Source organism: Nelumbo lutea, chromosome 5 (assembly GCF_056320005.1).
Source record: "Nelumbo lutea isolate HS-2025 chromosome 5, American lotus-T2T, whole genome shotgun sequence".
NCBI lineage: Eukaryota > Viridiplantae > Streptophyta > Magnoliopsida > Proteales > Nelumbonaceae > Nelumbo > Nelumbo lutea.
Window position 1 is genome coordinate 52346651 of NC_142688.1, and position 19993 is coordinate 52366643.

General features: G+C 36.2%; 1 protein-coding gene and 1 long non-coding RNA gene across 2 annotated transcripts; one reads left to right on the forward strand and one right to left on the reverse strand.

Annotated features, from left to right (window-relative positions):
- Positions 1-1258: 1258 nt before the first annotated feature.
- Positions 1259-4605, reverse strand: LOC148852400 (glyoxylase I 4-like). Its single transcript, XM_088947496.1, has 3 exons — positions 4253-4605; positions 1984-2321; positions 1259-1656 (listed from the first exon to the last, which is right to left on the reverse strand). Exons 1-3 carry the CDS (start codon positions 4459-4461, stop codon positions 1580-1582), a joined length of 624 nt encoding a protein of 207 aa, XP_088803622.1. The 5' UTR covers positions 4462-4605; the 3' UTR covers positions 1259-1579.
- A 224-nt stretch (positions 4606-4829) lies between these two features.
- Positions 4830-5401, forward strand: LOC148852401 (uncharacterized). The gene is made up of 2 exons (XR_016099814.1): positions 4830-5025; positions 5152-5401. It is a non-coding gene; the product is annotated as an uncharacterized LOC148852401 (long non-coding RNA).
- The last annotated feature ends 14592 nt before the right edge of the window (positions 5402-19993 follow it).

A 19993-nucleotide genomic window follows, 5' to 3' on the forward strand; every position in this document is an offset into this window, starting at 1 on the left:
GATTATATCATGTTAAAATATCTAATTTAATAAGTTTCTAATTTGAAAGGAAGCGGAATCATCTCTCTCTCCTCATCCCATGTTTTGACTGTTTCCCAATTCCCTCTTTTTCTTGGTTCACAAAAATTCAGAATTCAAACTATTTTGAGTTTTTGTCAGGATTAGTGAAACCAGTGCAGACATTGTACCAAATTGCATGATTAAAACTTGGGTGGTGGTTGATAATACTTTTTAGATGTATATTTGTAACATCTAGTAAGAGAAAAGATGTCTTAAATGGTAAGAACAAGTGTCTTGTCATACTAGAATTAGATGAACTTTAGACGTGATGAAATAATGTTAATGTCCTCATTACTTTAATCTATTTAGTAGATAAAAGTAGTAATAATAATAATAAAGTAATAACAACAACAATAAATAATATTATTTTTTAATAATAATAGAATATTTATTACTAATTAAGTAATAAGTAATGTTATTTTTTATTTTAATAAATGATAACTTCTAGTAGTAATATTTATTTATTAATAATAATCAGTATTGCTAAAAATATTTATTATTATTGATTAATAAATAATATTATTTATTTAAATATATAATGGAATTTTAATTATAATATTTATTTAATAACAATAATAATATTTAATAACATTTTTAAATATTAGTATTATAATATTTGTATTTAATATTTTATAATTTTATCAAACAGTATATTTCTATGGGAAAATAATATACTCCACAGTTTCATATATCGGAGAATTGGAGAATTGGTCCAACTCAAACGATCTTATCTTTTCATCCTCTAAAAAATAAAAAAAATTATTTTTACATCTTTTCAGATTTTAAACCTGAATAACAGCATTTTTGAATTTTTAGACATCTTCAGATTTATCAAATGTCATCTTATTTTTAATTTTAACGTTTGTAGCATTCCTTTGAATATTTTTCTTTTACAGTTTAAACTGACAAAAATGCTCATATTACGAGTTAGATTTAATGTCCACTCCGTCAGTTTCGATTGACAAAAATGTCAGCTCAGTTTGGTCCAATGGATAGATTTGTCACTAAACCGACCCAAACAATATACGGCCCTAAATTAGATTAAGCCATTTTTGGAAGAAAAAGTTTTAAATTAACTGTCCTTATTTAGAGGCTGTGCCAAACAATCTGGACATGTAAACTAAAAATCATCCTCTCAGAGCTCAGACGTCCATTCGGTGCAAACAAACGAGTCCTTTATTATATTTGATGACAACAGTGAGACAGAAACTGGCTCTTTATTATATTTGATTATACAATGGAGACTACTATTACATACAACAGACAAGCTCTCAAACCAGCGCAAGCTAAGCGGACGAACAAAATCAATCTCAAACTCCCTTCCCTATATTTAGATACACTGTACACAAAATCCTGAGGAAAAAAAACAAATACAAAATAGAAACTATTTATCCTAATAGACTTTTCTGAAATTTAGAACATGTCCCAACTGTTGTCATCAGCTCTCTCTGCAACCTCTGTGTTCATGCGCATTGAAGTTGAACCATTTCTCAGAGAAGAGGTTTCTCTCACAGATCTATCAGAAAGAGAGGTCAAAAAACTTGTCCATCATCAAGGCACATTCATCAGCGCACCGTAACTTCTGCATTCCCTTCCCTGCAGACATTCATTGTATACAGTACTGTTTTTAGCTGACAGTGAGCTGAAACATTTCTTTATAGGATTCGAACATTGAACTGAGGGTGGTCCGTTTGATTCGCAGTCGGAATTGGAATTAAAATTTTTTGAAACATGAATTGAAATGGTCTATTCCCAGTTCATGCAGGAATGGAAATGAGAGTGGGAATCAGCAGAAATGGAATAGGAATAGCCCATTCCGGTTCCAATTCCAAACCCCTATTCTCACGAACCAAATCAAACGGGGCTTTGAGTTTAAACTTTATATCAGATGAGAAGAGAAGAATTAGGCAATTGAGGACTCACCAGGAAGAGGAGCCGTGTGGTTCTTTTCGATTGGGTAAGAGGGCTTGAGAGGGCATGAAGAAAGTGGAAGAACAGGGAGATTGTCACAGTTGCAGATTTCAATCATATATCCATCTGGGTCATGGAAGAAGAGCTGGTCCACCTTAACCCCACCTTCCTCCACCACTGCCGTGACATAGTCGATGTTCATCTCCTCCAATTTCCTCATTACCAGTTTCATGTCTGTACACTGGAAGGAAATGTGGTTGTCCTTTGGATTGATTACTGCTTTCTTCTCTCGTTTATCATTTGGGGAGCTGCACTCAAGCAAGTGGATGCCAATTCCATAGTTGAACAACCTGAACAGCAATAGTTATATTAGTCCCCAACTCACTGATTAACAATTTTGTGCTGAGAATATATTATTATATGATAACTTTTGCAATTAAGTTGCACCTCTAGCCATTCAAGGTTGCAACTTACCCTCTTTCCATTGCACGTAGAAGCACTGTTAAGGGACTATAAAGTGCAATTTTAGGGTCTGTTTGGCAAGTCTTAAGAAGATCTTCTAAGATTTTCAATCAAAGACGTAAATCCACGAAGACCTACACCCTCAAAAGCTCGCAGGGGTCTTAAAGGGCTGAAAATCTTAATCAAAGACAAGACCAAACAGATCCTTCTAAAAGGACAGTTGCATCAAACTAAAATTTCTGGGGTAAACTGAATAAGACAGCTACATCAGCTGACATCTAACCTAATTGTACGGGTAAAGCTAATATGGGTGCCCACATCACATGTCTATTCATTACTTGGTATTGGATTCTTCTAACATTTCCTATACTATTTTACCGTGAAAACATTTTACAGCTTCAATAGAATCAATAGTTTATTATAAACATTTTTTTTTTGGACTTTCATGGATCAAATGTTCCCTTTTCATTAATTGTTATTTCTTTTTAAATGAATTTCATACCTTTTTCTCTCCCTATACACACTTATGTACATGTATGGCCAACCTCTAGTATAGAACCCTAATGCTGCATTTGGTACTTTGTTCTGTTTAAGCAAACCAAGGGAGAAAAATAAAGTAGAGGGCTCTCTTACTTTTAATCAAACCAAATACAATAAAAAAATTTTGGAAGAAAAATATTGATGTAGACCAACCAACAATTTGGAAAACAAAGTTTCACTTTTATTTTATTTTGTTTAAAATAAGTTTCCATGAAGGCAGCTGGCTAGCTCCTGGTACGATATGGGATTTTTTCCTTCCTTTGTTTCTTTCACAAATGGTAAATTAAACTCTAATTAAAATACAAGGAAATCCCTGCTTATAATGACAAAAATGACAAATGAAGACACGCGAAGATGCTTTAATGTCCCCCCAACCAACCCGTACACAAACAAGACAAAGCGTTTAAATTGGAAAATGACTTATCAATTCCAGTCACTCAAAAAATCAAAAAATCAAGGGAAAAAATCAAATGAGGACACTACAGGATTGTTCCTTTCGTTTTAATCGGGTCTCTACAGAGTTCTTAGAAAGCTAGAAATTAAGAAGCTTAATACTGCTCATCCAACGCTCTACAGACACAATAGGTCCCAAGACAACACATATTTTATTTCTCTTCTCTTCTATTTTACCCTGAACCCCGCGTTGTCTGCAGCATGTTACACGTGCAGCAGTCTGTGCAGCTCCCATTGCTTGAAGAGTTGGAAGTCATCACCTGTGGAAATGCCCTCAACTACTGCTGATATGAGTTGGTGTTAATTAATTGGAAATAAATAATACATTGCTGGGTATGGGTATTTTCATTTCTCTTCTCTTCAACGCTTTTGCTTTGATTTGCATTTTGCAATCTAGCTCAGAAACCCTTTCCCTTTTTCCTCTATCAAAATTATCCACAACTTCCCATTCATCAAGAAGGGGACAGTTTTGTTCATTTTGTTGATGTCTTGGTAATTATGATCTAAAGTATAGATTCCAATCAGATGACCAAAGATTATTCCCTCTCTGCAACCCCCCCACCCCAACCCCCAGCCCCAACTGCAGCCCAAACCCATGAGGATGATCCCAAGTTCCTAATTAACCATCCACCATCCGATCAAGCTAACGGGACCCAGATTCAAATCGTCATCTGGATCTGCAAAAGAAATCTCCATTCTCTTGCACGAATCTGTCAAAATCTGAACTAAAACAAGATGGAGACAAAAAAACAAGCAGTAGAGAAAAGATCGACAAATCAAAGAAAATGAATATGAAGAAAAAGAAGAAGAAAGAAGAGAATCATACCAAGCTCCTTCAAACTTGAAGGAAGAAGGCCGCTTGATAAGCACAAAGCCCAGCACCTCCTCGTAGAATTTCACAGACTCCTTGACAGATTTACAAAGGAAGGAAACATGGTTCAGCGACATCAGCGGCATCGTTGCTTCAGATGAGTACCCATTTAGCATCTTCTCTTCTTCTATTTCCACCACCGTTCTCTTGATCTCTCTTCCCATCTCTCTCTCTCTCTCTCTCCTCTCTCTAAGCCTGAGCTCGGTTCTTGGCTGGCTGAAAAACGCAGGAAAGCACAGCTCTCTGGACGAGCTTTTGTGAGAGAAAGCTACTACTAACAGCTGTGCTTTCCCTCTCCCTTGATGCTTGCTTTTAATGTCATAGCATCACCTGCTTATATAAGCAGAGAAAGCAAAATTAATCCATTAATAAAATTAAAAGTCTAAGAAATAAGCTGGCAAAATGTGGGTCTCATGTTCCACATCAATCCTACGCGTCACATAGTCATATTGATACCCCATTAAACTGGGACATGACGGTCTTATCCACAGTCATATTGATACCCCATGGACCCACATTTCAGACTGTCTGATGCACTGTTTGTCTTATATTCCTGGAACTAGGTGAAACATGATCCAGCCAAGTGCCAACCTTAACCACCGATCGGACGGCTGAGATTGTTTCGCGGTACATAACCGTCTTTGGGCAGTTTTGATTGGTTTCAGCCCAAAATTCCAGCAAATACATGAACCAGAATCTTGAAATTTTATGTCATTTAATTAGTGGTGGTAATTTGTCCATTCTGGCACGTTCTCTTTTTCCTAAAGACAAAATTCTCCCCATTTATTTGCCATCTTTCCGTCTCATTGTTGGTGATGTGTTGCACTTATCACATTTGTCTTTGTATATAACAGCTGGAACTATTTATCAAATAAAAAAAAATACAGCAGCTGGAGCTGGTTCGAGAACACTCTTCAGAATTTGGCCATTGACCAAATGTTCGGGTCGGGTCAGACCAATCCATTGGGTCGTGGTGGGCTGGGATTCAAGATTCACACCAACTTTTATTTATTCATGAAAATTCTTTAAATTATTGAATAAAAAATTGTATATCGTACAGTACCATGTGATAAATCTTATAATATAATCAGATTAAATCCATTCTACGTCCATGCCTCACATAAATTTATGTTTATAATTTAAAAAAAATAATACCTTATGAGATTGGAAACGCTAGAAGATGACTTTTGGTAAAAATATAAAAAAAAATATTCAAGAAATAATAACCAACTCAACTTGCTATATATTCAGCCATTATAAAAATAGTACCCAGACTAAAAGAAAAGGAAATAAATCATTTAGTTCAGCCACTTCAGTAATATCAAATGTCCTTAAAATATTTTCAGCATCCTAATGGGTTTGGTTTCTTTATGAATTCATGAATAACCAAGAAGGTTTGTGACTATTATTATTATTGTTATTATTAATTATTATTTTTTTGTTTTTCGGTAGTAGGTGCCAATCATAACCCTATCATGACAAATTATCAAACAAAAGTTAGGCAAATTGGGCAGATCCAACAATACCAAATTACAAATATTCTAATCAGGAAAAGAAGGATTTAATGGTTAATGAATTTTAGTTTTGTTTGCTTAGAAAAAAGAAAAAAGAAAAAAAAAAAAACTCTCCCATCGCAGACATCCCTTTCAACTTTCTAGTGTGAAGATGGATATGGATGGATGCATTCAATAATTTTATCCATGGGCCTTATTCATCATCCATTATCTTATTAGGCTGCATTTGGAAATGATGCAAATAAGTGTGAATGTAAATATATAAAGTATAGAATGATTCATATAAATTGTATAATTGGTTCAGTTTTGCATTGATAAATTTATCTTCTTACTAAATAGATTTTTACTTGTAATGGATGTAAACACGAATTTCAATAAAATATATGTATTAGAAAATATGTTTACTGTCATTTGTCAATGCATAAATATAATGTTAGCAAACACAGGCAAAAGTGAACCAAAGTGCAAATTTACCTTAAATCGGGATTTATACTCCATTTACATCTTTTCCAAATGCAGCCTTAGGTCCAAATTCTCTGAGCATATATCTTTTCCAACAGTGATCTATGAAATAATCATTTTGTCTTTCCTTGATTATCAGGGTATATTAATTAACCCAACTTTAGCTTCAGCTGACAGCCATTAAGGAATAAGGAGCTTACTTATATTCAGCTCAGTCATTCAAGGTTCAAAAAATTGATACATATCAGCTTGTATTGGTTAATACATATTGTATCGGAAAAACTCCGATACACCCTTACAGAGGATGTATCAGGGTTCTGACTAGTTCAGGGGGTGGAGAAACCTTAAACTGCCCCCTGAACTAGTTTAAAAAAAATAAAAAAAAAACGAAAGTACCTATACGCCATTATTGATGTATTGAGCGTATCGATATTTAGAACGTTGCAACATTACAGCCATTATCAGATGGTTTATAATAAAATGACAAATAGATCCTCCATGAATTCCTACTCTCCACCGGTCAATGAAAATGAAATTTGTCTATTTGCTGTCTTCTAAAAAACTCCTATTTTATTAGCCAACGATTAGAAAATAAGGTAGGTTGGAGATTATTCAATTAGTACAATGCTATTTTAAGTTGATGAATAAATATATTACGTTTTATTGATAATTTGAAAATTAAAAAAAATAATAAAAGATTACGTTGTCATGTTATGCTTTTTCAAGCATGTAGTTGATAATTTCAGCACGGGTTTTATTTTGTTTTAAGTCACGCGTTTTGGTAATTGAAATGAAGATGCCTAAGAAACCATTTTTTTTTTAATTTTTGTGATAAGAAAAAGAAAGTAAAATACAATATTACGAAGATTTATAATATAAACTAATGATGGTAGATTTGACCCTCCAGTGAAATTGCAACACATGGCACCTTGTGACAACTAGGCAACACCCAAGCAACAATTTACCAAGTTGGTGTCCTGCCCGGGCATCGGTCTGGCGGGCTTGGTGTGACCTGCACGCGGCCTGCGTGCTGCCTGGCGCACGGCTTGCGTGCTGCCTGGCGCACGGCCTACGCACGACCTACACGGCTTGGCGTGGCCTGCGTGACCTGGATCAGCCTGGCACATGATCCGACCTGGCCGACCTAGCCACCCATAGGACGTCCACTGATAAACTCGGCATGCAAACCCCACGAGCTCGATAGCTCACCAAGGAGCTCGGTAGCTCACCAAGGAACCAAGCAGCTTGGCAGAGCTCGCCACAAGCAGCTCGGCATAGCCCAAGGAGCTTGGCATAGCTCCCCCAGGCACTTCGCCACCAGGGAGCTCCATCATCTTCTGAGTCACAGGCCACCTAGGAGCAGGTCAAATGACGAGGTACTTAGCCAAGAAAAATTGATACATCACAAAAATTGGTACGTGACCAAAAACGGTTACATCAAACGGCTTCAAAAAGCTAAGTTCTCATCCTACAAAAGCTAAGTTCTCATCTTACCAAAACTAAGTCATCACTTTCTAGAAATTGAAGCTATCGCTTTATAGTTTACATTTTTTATGAATTCAAAAACTTTGTAGAGAGCTAACAGACCAAGTAAGTTTACTTTCAATTCAGATAAAACCTCATCAGTCCTCTTCGCAAGGTCCCCCCTACAAAGATGAGCTCTTCGTGGCTTCTACGAGAATTGGCGGCCAACAAACTACATAGGCGCCCTTACTGGTCGAGCCTTCCAAGGCTCTCGTATGAGCTGGCGAACTAAAGTTAGTAGTGCTGCCTCCGAAGGTCGATCTCCTTGTAACTTCTTGTAGGAGTGGGTGACCGGCATTACGAAGCTGATGCAGTGCAATCATAGCTCTAAGGCACCCACCTGGTCGGCTCGGCACCTTACAGGTAGCTCGACACCTGGTCAGTTCGGCACCTCATTGGTAGCTCGGGACCTAGTCAGCTCGACACTTGGTCAGTTTGGCACCTCACAGGTAGCTTGACACCTGGTCAGCCCAACACCTCACAGGTAGCTTAGCACCTGGTCAGCTCGGCACCTCACAAGCAAAGCCTACGGGCCACATTACTGCTTAAGACCCGGTCACCTCTCCGGCACGGACAAAGTCAAAAAAGAGTAGACTACGAGTCACTCCCAAGAGCCTACGGGCCACATTACTACTTAAGACATGGTCGCCTCTCCGGCACAGGCAAAGTAAAAAAAGAGTAGACTACGAGTCACTCCCAAAGCCTATGGGCCACACTATTGCTAAATACCCAGTCGCTTCCTCAGCATGAGCAAAATCAGCAAAAGTGAACTATAAGTTGCCCCTAGAGCCTAAGGGCTACACTACTGAACTGGTGGAGACCCCCTCGCCTTACTGGCAGCTCGCCACATACAGGCAGCTCCCAAAGCCTAAGGAATTGGATCAGCACTTACTAGCTAGTCGACTTACGGGCCAAAAGAAATCTACTCCCTTCGCTGAGTTACTCTCAACTTGGGAGTGAGGGGCAAATGATGAGGGCAGATTTGGCCCTCAAGTGAAATTGTGACGTGTGGCACCTCGTGACAACTAGGCAACACCCAGGCAACAACTTACCAAGTTGGTGTCCCGCCCGAGCACCGGCCTGGCACGGCCTGGCACGACCTGCATGTAGCCTACGGGCAGCCTGCACGCGGCCTGCATGCGGCCTGGCGCTGTCTGCGCGGCCTACGCAACCTGGACCAACTTGGCACATGATCCGACCTGGCCAACCTAGCCGCCCATAGGACGCCCACCGATAAACTTGGCATGCATACCCGACGAGCTCAGTAGCTCGCCAAGGAGCTCGCCAAAGAGCTCACCAAAGAGCTCGACATAGCCCAAGGAGCTCGGCATAGCTCCCCCGGGCAGCTCGCCACTTGTAGGGTAGCTCGATACAGAAGAGTAGTTTGGCATATCGCAGGAAGATCTCATGCCTGACGACTTGGCCTAAACACCGACCCATCAATTGACACAGGCGCCGACCTGACAACCTGGCCCAGGCGCCGACCTGGCCGCCTGACACAAGCGCCAGCCTGACAACCTCGAGGAGTTCACCACCGTGCCCCGGTTCTGACGAGATGTGACGAGTCTTACCGTTTGAAGGGTTTTCACCCACCTAACCCGCGAGGACTCCAATATATAAAGACCTCACCCCCAAAGGGGAGAAAGGATGAAAAAAGGATGGTAACCCCTACTCTCTAGCTCTCTCATTTCTCTCCAAGTTCTCTGTAATCAGAATGCTAACTTAGGCATCAGAGATTCCCCATCGGATAAACACCCCTAGGTCCTCTGATTCAGTTATCGCAAGTCCCCTCAGCTCCCGCCGCCTACAAAGGAGAGGAGATCACCTCATGTAGAGGGCAATCGGGTTGCGCTACAGCAGGGAACTCCACCATCCTTTGAGTTGCAAGCCGCCTAGGAGCATGTCAAATGATGAGTCCACCAAGGCAGTTTTCCACTAGGGAGTTCGCCACCAAGTAGCTCTCCACCAGGGAGCTCACCACCAGGCTGCTCTCCACCAGGGAGTTCGCCACCAAGCAGCTCTCCACCAGAGAGTTCGCCCCTAGGCAGTTCTCCACCAGGGAGTTCGCCATCAGGCAGTTCGCCACCAGGCAGTTCTCCACCAGGGAGTTCGCCACCAGGCAGTTCTCCACCAGGGAGTTCACCACCAAGCAGCTCTCCACTAGGGAGCTCGCCACCAAGTAGTTCTCCACGAGGGAATTTGCCACCAAGTAGCTCATCACCAAGGCACTTCACCACCCGATCAAATGATGAGGTACTTAGCAAAAAAAAATTGATACATCACCAAAAAATTGGTACGTGACATCAACAAAAGCATTATGATTTTGGTAATGTAGGAGCTGTTTATGTTTTGAAAAACAAAAGCATGCATTCCATCTCATACTCCCTCAAATTATTCTCAAACTAGCGAGATTCATGGATGTATGAACTTGGTTATAAAAATACATAAAATTATATAATTATTTTATAACCGTGAGACAAAGATTCCCTTCAGTTAATCTTTCGTCCAAAACAAAACTTGTTTGTGCTTTTGGGCTTTGAATGCACCTCAGCCTTTATGATCGAACCGTCTCCAACCTTGAACCCAGGAATTACCGGAAATCCCAAAATCAGAATAAATCAACAAAATGAAAGAAAAAGGAAAAAAAAAAAAATAGAGAACAAAACATACCCGAAATATTTGATCCTTGTTTGTCTAATTTCTTATTATCCAAATGGGGCATTTTGTCAGCATCACGAATCGAATAATTTTGCAACTCCGACATCGGAATCGGCCAGCTTGGTGAAGGCGGCGAGGATGCCTCTTCTGAACTACTATGGTTCCCTTCTTCATTTGTAGTCCCAACAGACGTCAAAATATCATAGCTCTGCAGGAACTGCTATCCTGAGACTCTTGAATGGAATCCCTAAATGACTCAATTTCCTGCTGGCCGGAAAACTCGATGACACTCTCTATGTACAGAGGATGAAATTCAGCTCCTCTGATTGCCTGAAAATGGCATGGAGCCGGCTCGAACAGAGACTCCTCAAATGGGTCTGTGGACTTCATATCTTGTCCAAGCAGTCTCAGCGGAACTGGTCGGGGTGGAGAAATGAAGGGACGTTGTTGTCCATGTAGAAATGAATCAAGGTCGTTTCTAGGGTATTTTGGATGGCAATGCAGCCGCCGACAATGTAGCTGACTCTTCGTCGCGACTGGTTGGAGCTACGGCAGATGCCGAATGATGAGTCCTAGTGGGTGTGCCTGAGCAATATAGGAGCTTCTTTGTTTTGTTTTTGTTTTTTTTTTTTTTTTTCGATATGGGAAGGAAATAAGGGAACAGTACTAGGAATGGGTTGCAGATAATGGATAAATTCTGTTTATGGGAAGGAATTAAGGGATCAGTTCAGTCTCAGCGGAACCGAGGAAATGGAGGGAAATAAGGGAACAGTATAGGGTGGATAAATCAATCCATGCAAGTCGTTTGGTCCGAGAGAGTTGCGCTGTCAGTCAAGTATGAACCAAGGTTGAGTTTGGACAACGTTTGAAGATCGGTAGTATCGGATATCAATTTTCTAGGTTAAATAGGTTTTAAGGGAAAAAGGGCAAGAAAAAAAATAGAAAAAGTTTAGTAATGTATTTTGGTAATTTAATGCCTTTCGTTATCTGAATTAACGGTTAAGGGGGTTTTTGTCTCATGGTCATAGGACCAGGGGGGTCTTTGTAATTTACCTTATTTTATATTTTAATAATTATTATTTATATTTTATGTACTATTTTTAATAATTGTTTAACAATAAAAAATAGCAATAATTATTTTCAGTTAGGGTTGTTCATCGAATCGATGAAACCAACCAACCTGATCCAATTCAACAAATTTTCAGCCCGACCAAGTTGAATTAGTTTTGATTTGACCATTTGTAAATCGACCAAAACTGAACTAACCCAACCATAAATACATATTAATACTTTATATTTTAAATATAAAATTTTAATACAAGAAAGTGGGAAATTCCCATATTTCTTAGTCTAAAATATTTTATAATCATAAGTTTAATTTTTTTAATAATATCACCTTTTTTTAAAATCTAAATTTAATTTTGGGAAGATTCTCGATTAGTACCTTGTACTTTGGGCCTAGTGCCACTTTAGTCCCCAAACTTTACAATGTGACAACTCAATACCCAAACTTTCAAAGCGTTTCAATCTAGTACATGTCATTAACCAATCCGTTAACTAGGCGTTAGGTGGAATTTTAAATGACACAAATGCCCATCGAGTGTCATCTAATTTTATTTATCAACTTTGGATTATTAATTTTTGTCAATGTTTGGATGGTTGATAAAAAGAATTAGATGACACTTGAAGGGCAATTTTGTCTTTTCAAATGCCACTTAGGTACTAGATTGGCACGATTTGAAAGTTGGGGTATTCAATTGTTGCATTTTTAAAGTTTAGGGACCAAAGTGGCACTAGGCCCAAAGTACATGGTACTAATTGGGAAATTTTCATTTAATTTTTTATGTTTAGATCTTTTGAACCAACCAATCAAACTGAAAATCAACCCAAAACGATACAACCCAAGTTGGGTGGTTTTCACTAATGGTCAATCGGTTTCGGGTGACCAACTCCCCAACCTGACTAGTCGATTTATTTAGCCAACTAGCTTGCTACTGAAACGAATTGGCTTGTGAACACTCCTAATTTCAGTTAAATTAATAGTTTAATCTCTAATAAATAACAATAGTTTAATATCTAATAATTATTGAAAAATTATAGTGAAAATACACATTTATTAAAAATAAATCTGTAAATAATAAATACAATAAGTACAATAAATTTAATTTAAAAGGATAAATAATAGTAGTTTAATTTCCAATAGTTATTGAAAATTGTTAAATTACTCATATTTTTCAATAAACTTTCTTTTCAAATAAATAGATGATTATTCGCCGATAAATGCATTGCTCTTCAAAACAAAAGCAACTATCAGATAACAAATTAAATCATATTGTTTTGCTGATGCAGAGGTTGAATTTGTTGGTAAGGCATAATAATACATATTTACTATTTAGTATTTACTACTGTATCATCAAAAGGTTAAGCTTTAGATGCTGTAAGAGTAGTTTTGTTTTAAAAAATTAAATCCTTTGAATACTAGGGGTAGCAATTTTCTCAGTCTTTCATTGGGTACCTGACCTCCCCAGCACAATTAAGTCAGGGATAGAGACTGCTTTGGTGGGGGTGGGGATCAGGATGGGGGACGGGGATGGAGTGTGGGAAGTCCTCGCCCCACCTTCACCTCAATTATATATATTATATATATTTGAAATATTAAATTTATATTTATATTTATATTATATATCAAAATATATTTAAAATATTATTTATATTTAAAATTATTTTCTTTTAAGTAAATCTTTTTTCCTAAAATGCTTTTAATTAAAAAAAAAAATTGGAATTCAGATCTCTAATGAAGAGCCTTTCTCCATTGGGAATCGGAGATAGAGATTAACTTCTATCCCCTGACAGGGATTGGGGTCCATAACAGGTACTTACTTAAAAGATAGGCTTGGGAATGAGGAATATGGCCCCCACTCTGAATCCACCTTGTTTCCTTTCCTAAGCTAATACCACCTAAGTTACACCTCAAATTTCTATTAATTATGAAGATCACCTTTTAGCAACCTTAAGTACACAAAATATCATGTCTAACTAATTTATTATGTGAAGATTTTTTTTTTTTTTTTTTTTGTATTTTTATCTAGGAGTATTGATAAGTGATGACCTGAAAGATAAAAACATTATATTAAATATGAATTACATAGTCCTTTACATTTGTTGTATCTGGAGGATAATGATTCAACAAGAAGTGATACTGCATAATATTATTTTTGCTCAATCGTGCAATCTCATGTGTAGGAATCTAAATATAATGCAATCGGTGTTTGATTGGGAATCTAAATATATCATTAGATTAGATTTGGCCATTTGAAGTGCTTGATGAATTCCCTGCTCTATAGCCAAAAGTTCAGCTGCCTCCACTGATTTTAGTTGCTTCCTTCCTCCTGCGACACAAAGGCAATCCACATGCAGAATGATTAATTTTGCCAGCATATGTAAATATAATGCAATCAGTGTTTGATTTTATATTGGTGCAAAGTTTTGGAGGAACTCTCCGGACTATATTTGACTGAAGCTGTGGAACATGAAGGCTATTAAAGATACTATTGACTTTTCCTATGACGCAAAGATTGGATACTACTTTTTCTTTAAAACATTTCTCATTACGGGCAAACTACATATAATACAGAGCTATAGCATACCAATTAAGCACTTGATTTAGCATAGCTTTTTCAGGAAATAGTTTTGTTAATTCATTGATATAATTTACCCATGAAGATTGAAAAATATTGTTTACATTAATATTTTAAGGAGATGCAAATAAAACGGACTACATTCCATAAATAGATGATTTATGGTTTCTATACTATTATGACATAGGACACAATTTTGGTATGGTCACTTGATATCCCCTCCAAAGACGAGGCCTAGGGAACGATAGGATCAAACATACATAACTACAGGCTTTTCATGGTAAGGTCAGTGGACCTTATGTACACCTTGCTCTGTCCCCCATGACTCCTTAATTCCTTAATATGTAACACCCAAAAATCTCAATTTAGAGGAAACATTGAGGGGGAGTTCTATTTTTGGACTTTGAGAGGGAGAAAAGTTGGTCTATTTTGATTCTCATTGACTAAGAAACTCATGTTTATTTTTTAGATTTATGTGGGGACCAATGTTTTTCCTAGGTATCACTTACCCGGGTAGGTGATACCCATTTCCTAGGTGGGTAAATTTATATTCTCATCTAGGGAAAGTTGCTAATATTTGGATGGGATAAAAATACCCCTTTTAATAATAAATTTTTTATGGTTAAAATGGTCATTGCCTTATTTATATGGAAAATAAAAGAGCATGGATAGATACACTTACCCATATAAATTTTTTATGAAAAATACGAGGCATGAGTGATTTTTTTTCACCTAGGTTATTTTAACAATTTAGTTTTGATAAAAGGGAGCATATGCAGGAGATAGTTTACACCGACTCAGTTGGTATGTTAGAAAAAGTAAAAGAAAAATCTTGAGAACCAATAAGACCAAATACACATGATAGTAAGATACCTCATCTCCAACTTACTCTATAAAAATGCTGATGCTTGCCTTGGTTTCCGGCGATAAAAAGATAAATCAGGGCATAATAATAAGATCATATAATAAAAGGTCAAAGGCAGTTTATACATTTAATCTTAAAATCATATCAATAATTAATGAATGTACAAAGTAAAAGAAAAATGTTTTATAAACCTGTTCTGCTCATTTTTTATTTTTACTTGCATGTGCAAGGCATGCACTCTTAACAAGTTTTTCATACTTTGGCAGAATGATACTTGACAACTAAGGATGCAAATGGATTTTCAAAGTCCTGGACCCAATCCAACATCCCATCCAATTATTTTGGAATTAGATCTTTAAACCATTTGTTTAACAAGTGGAGATCACATGTGGATTTTACCTCTTCCCTTCAGATTATATATTATTTTTTAACTTTTAAAATTCTTTTAAATTTTAAAGACAATGTAAGTGGAAACTGATTTGTTTTATCCGATTCCTGTCTGAGTATTAGGGCTGCAATTGCAAGTCGAGTCAGGTTAAGTCGGATTGAGGTCAATCCTATCCCAATCTTAAGTTCTAAACTCCCAACGTACCTTAATCCTAGCCCAACCCGACCTTCAACTCAACCTACCCAACTCAAATCCTAACCCTGACTAAATTCCATCAACCCTAACCCAATCCAAAGTCAACTTTGGGTTGGACTGGGCTCGGGTTTGGCCCAACTCAATCTTCTTCCCATCCCTTAAAACCTCATAGAATTCATCGATTTTAGAACTTAACTCAACTTTCACTACATATATTAATCCTCTGCTAAATTAGTATTTGTTTGTTGATTTTTTTTTGGTACAAAATTCAAAAAAACAAGTGTTAGAAATGACTATAGTTTATTATGAGTTATGAATAAAATTTTCAAAAAACATACAATAATGTTATTCATGTTTTAGTCTTTTCGATTAGGATTAAGTGAAGTGATTATCTTAAAAGAAATACATGATACTATGTCATGGAGGTTATACAAATATCATGCATCTAAACAAATCAATGTATGCTATATATTACATATAACATATATTTATATATGGCATGTATTATAGAGTCGGGTTCAGGTTGGGTCGGGTACTAAGGGGTCAGCCCTAACCCAACCAGAAGTATAGTCGGATTCATGGATTTCAACCCTAACCCTAACTCGAGCATCAACCCGACCCAACCCACCCAACTTTTTCAAGTTGGGTTCCGGCCAACCTGGCCCAAGTTGCAGCCTTACTAAGTATGACAATGAATTTTTAAAATGGAAATTTTAATGAAATTTGAAACCAAAATTGTAATAATGAAAAACCAAACTAACTGATTGAAAATTTTGACTATTTCACACACACACACATATTTGTATGTACGTATGTACGTATGTATGTATGCATATATGTATGTATAATACATATATATTTTAATATATAATATAATATAATATATTATAGAGATTGGTTATGTATTATTACATATACATTTTGTACAAATAATAAAGTTTGTTTTATTCAGTTGTTTTCCTTTAACTGAATTTCCAAACCTAAAAACCTAAACCAAAAATTAACTTCTATAAAACTGAATTATCTGAATCGTAAAAACCAAAACTGAATAAAAATTGTTGAATTTCATCCCTCTCTAATTTTGAGGAAAAAAAACATAATTAGAACGACTACTACATTTTTACTTCATTCAAAATTCTCTCATTAAGTCTTATATTAAGGCTGTGCTTGGCTTGAAACAAAAGATGGGGAACCTGTACAAGGTTTGTATGGGTTTCCTACCTTGCCCTTCCTTTCCCTACCTCTTCTTTCAAGCCAAAGACAACCTTAAGGTGTTATCTCTTATACTTGTTTCTCACCAATGAACCAATGAATTGTACAAATTAAATTTATAATAATATTAACAATATGAAACGTGTGTACTGAAAACCAACATGAAAACAAAACTGTTCTTCCATTTGGGTGGTGGTTATCTATCACTTATGATATCATAATTAAATAATAAAAGTTTAATAAGAAAATAGAGACAGAAATTGTTAAAAATACAGAAAATTTGGAGAAAACATTTGGGTACAAAAACAAACAATAAGTGTGATAAATAAGAATTACTGTTATTAATATGATGGAAATAAAATAAAAAATTAAATTGACTCAAGAACAAAACTATTTTTCCATCTGATGTCAATCGTCCAATTGTTTAGGAAAAATGGATTAATCAACTGTCATAATTAAATCATAACAATTAAAAATAGGTAAAAATACAAAAATTTACAAAAAATGCATAAAATTTATAGAAGATTTGACATATGTCAAGTATGATAAATTTATCATATTAAACAAAGTTAAGTTAATAAAAAATATGAATAATGGTCAACGTATGAGATAAAAGCTCAAAAGAAAAAAAAGAGAATTTTCTTCTCAATGGTAGGTAAGCTATTGTTGAGATCTTTTTTTATTTTCATTCAAATGGTCAACATATGATATCATAATTATATAACAACACTCAAAAAAAAAAGATAGAACTAAAAATTATAGATAAAAAAATATGTATACATCATTAAACAAAAATAAATATAACAAATAAGAAGTATTTATATTAACAATAAAAATGAAATACAAAATTTAAATCCACAAACACATCATGTCTTGATTACTTAGGCTATGTTTGGTGTTCAAGTGGTTGTTAAAATAAGTACTTGTTATTATAAGTGCTTATTTTAATAACCACTTAAGCTTGTTTGGTGACCCACTTCTCAAATCACTTAGTGTTTTTTAAGTACTTATTGGGGTGGGGATGTTTGGTGAGCTACTTTCTCCTCAAGTGTGTATATTGGCATAGATAACAATTTTAGTTTCACTTCATTCATACATATAAACAATGATTTTCACATATTATACTATATATTTCAATGAAAAATCGGCACATCACCACATCATGACACATGAGAACCCACATGGACCCAGACGTGGAGTGCCATGTGAACCCAATTAATAATAATAATAATAATAATAATAATAATAATAATAATAATAATAATAACATGGAGGGGGTTCATTTGGGCAAACTAACCTTTGTTCGATGGTGTCTAAATGATGGGTTGTCACCATTAAACTCACCTAAGACAAATATGATAACACACCAAAGAGGGGAATTTCGAGTGTTAAGAAAACACAAAAAATAGTTCAAGTCGACCAATGAATGCATAAATCAGTAGTCATAAGCAAAACGAATGGCTTGCTGGTCAATTTTTCTCACTATTGATCGTTGCCAGTCATAAACCAGGTATTATGCGCAGCCCCCTATTTGTTTAGAGTTTGAATAGAAGAAGAGAGAAGAAAACCCTTGTGTGGGGGTAGTTTGGGGATTAAAAAAATATTAGGGATTGTATCGTCTCATGTTATTCGAATAAGCACTTCTCCAATAAATGTCTTTTTATTATTGGTGACTTTAAAAAAAAAAAAGTACCTATCGGTGACTTCTATAAATGCCTTTTTAAAAAAAGTACTTATTGGTGACTTATACTACCATTCTCATCACACCAATTCTGCAATTCTCTTCTCAACTCTTGTACTCTCTCAATCTCTTATCTAATAGAGTCTTATACTACCATACACTTAGCAATTTAGGAGGCTTTGAAGCATCAAAGGTTAAAAATCAAGTTGAAATTCTAAACCGGTAATCTGATCATCTGGGTAAGTACAATTAAATCAATTTTTATCTTTTTTAGAATTAAAAAAAAATAGCCAACTCTTCCTCCCAACCAATTATGGATCCCCAATAGTAACTTCATTAGCCCAATTTGGAAAATATTTAAAATAGATGAGGTTGAGGGGAAGGGAAAAAGTGTTGTTTGCCAGAAATGTAGGATTGACTTTAGGTTCAATAGCAATGGCGGTACTGGCCACTTGGGCAGGCATTTGCTCTTCAATGAGAAACAAGAAAAAGACATCTACTTTAAAGATTTCCTAGATGCCGAGGATAAATTACGAGACAAAGGAGGGCATGACACTACTACACTTGATGAAGTAGATGATTAAAGATAAGGAGATGGAGTAATTTTTCAATTTTATTTAAATTATTTGTTATTTCTTCAACAATGTAATTTTTTTAATTTCAATTTGTATTTTTTATATTTTAAATGAAATAAAATTCCTATTTTTTTTCAATTTGTTTCTAAAGGAAAGTTAAATATTTTAGTTTTACTTAGCAAAACAATTAAAAAAAATCAAAACGCCAAAAAAAAAACAACTAGGCCTTTCTGTTCCAGTTCAGCCTAGGACCAAGTTCCGACCCATAGCCCCACCTGGCCTAGACCTGTGGCACAACATGGGCCCGTGTAGGCTCGAGCCATGGGCCATGCCGAATCGACCCCTCAAATTATCTTAAGGGAGGGAAGCATGGCCCAACATGACCCATGGGCCAACACGGCACAACCCACTCTTTGCACAGGCCGCATGCGGGCCATAATATGTTGGCCCAGCAAGATTCGATTTACACCTGTAAGAAAATGTATGTTTTTCATATTGTCAATACTACATCAGTTAGGGTGTAAGACTTTGCTCCCGAGAACAAGAAATATTAATTTGATATTTGTTCAAACACCTGTCATAGAATCCATGCCCATTAGCATGTTGTCCCTTTTGATTGAAGCCTTGGATTGTCAAATTGTTCTTTAAAAACTCATTCTTATAAATCCAAAGTTTTTTCATCGTAAAAACTAGCATGATATTGATGGCAGATCCACAATCAATGAAGATGTGTGATATCTTCTATTCATGAACATATTTAGTAGCATACAAGGGTCTATAATTGGATGAGACCCAAGTTGTAGATACCCATATATAATGGTAATTGTTTCCATGCTTTCCGTGCAGATGTCCCTTTCTGATACCTCCCTCTGGTATCTATTAGGGAGAATTAGGGTTCTTGCCATTGCAAGACAAAATTTCTCTGGTAGTCAAAGTGCTTAAGTGAGGCTTAAGTGGAACAGCAGTTCCTTTAACTGCTTTATT

Bases quoted from the DNA above. Each gene is read 5' to 3' on its own strand.
- LOC148852400 (XM_088947496.1), bottom strand. From the start codon at position 4,461: ATGGGAAGAGAGATCAAGAGAACGGTGGTGGAAATAGAAGAAGAGAAG. The intron at 2,322-4,252 runs GTATGATTCTCT...ATTGCTGTTCAG, and splicing joins TTCAAGTTTGAAGGAGCTTG to GTTGTTCAACTATGGAATTG. The intron at 1,657-1,983 runs GTGAGTCCTCAA...GAATGTCTGCAG, and splicing joins CCACACGGCTCCTCTTCCTG to GGAAGGGAATGCAGAAGTTA.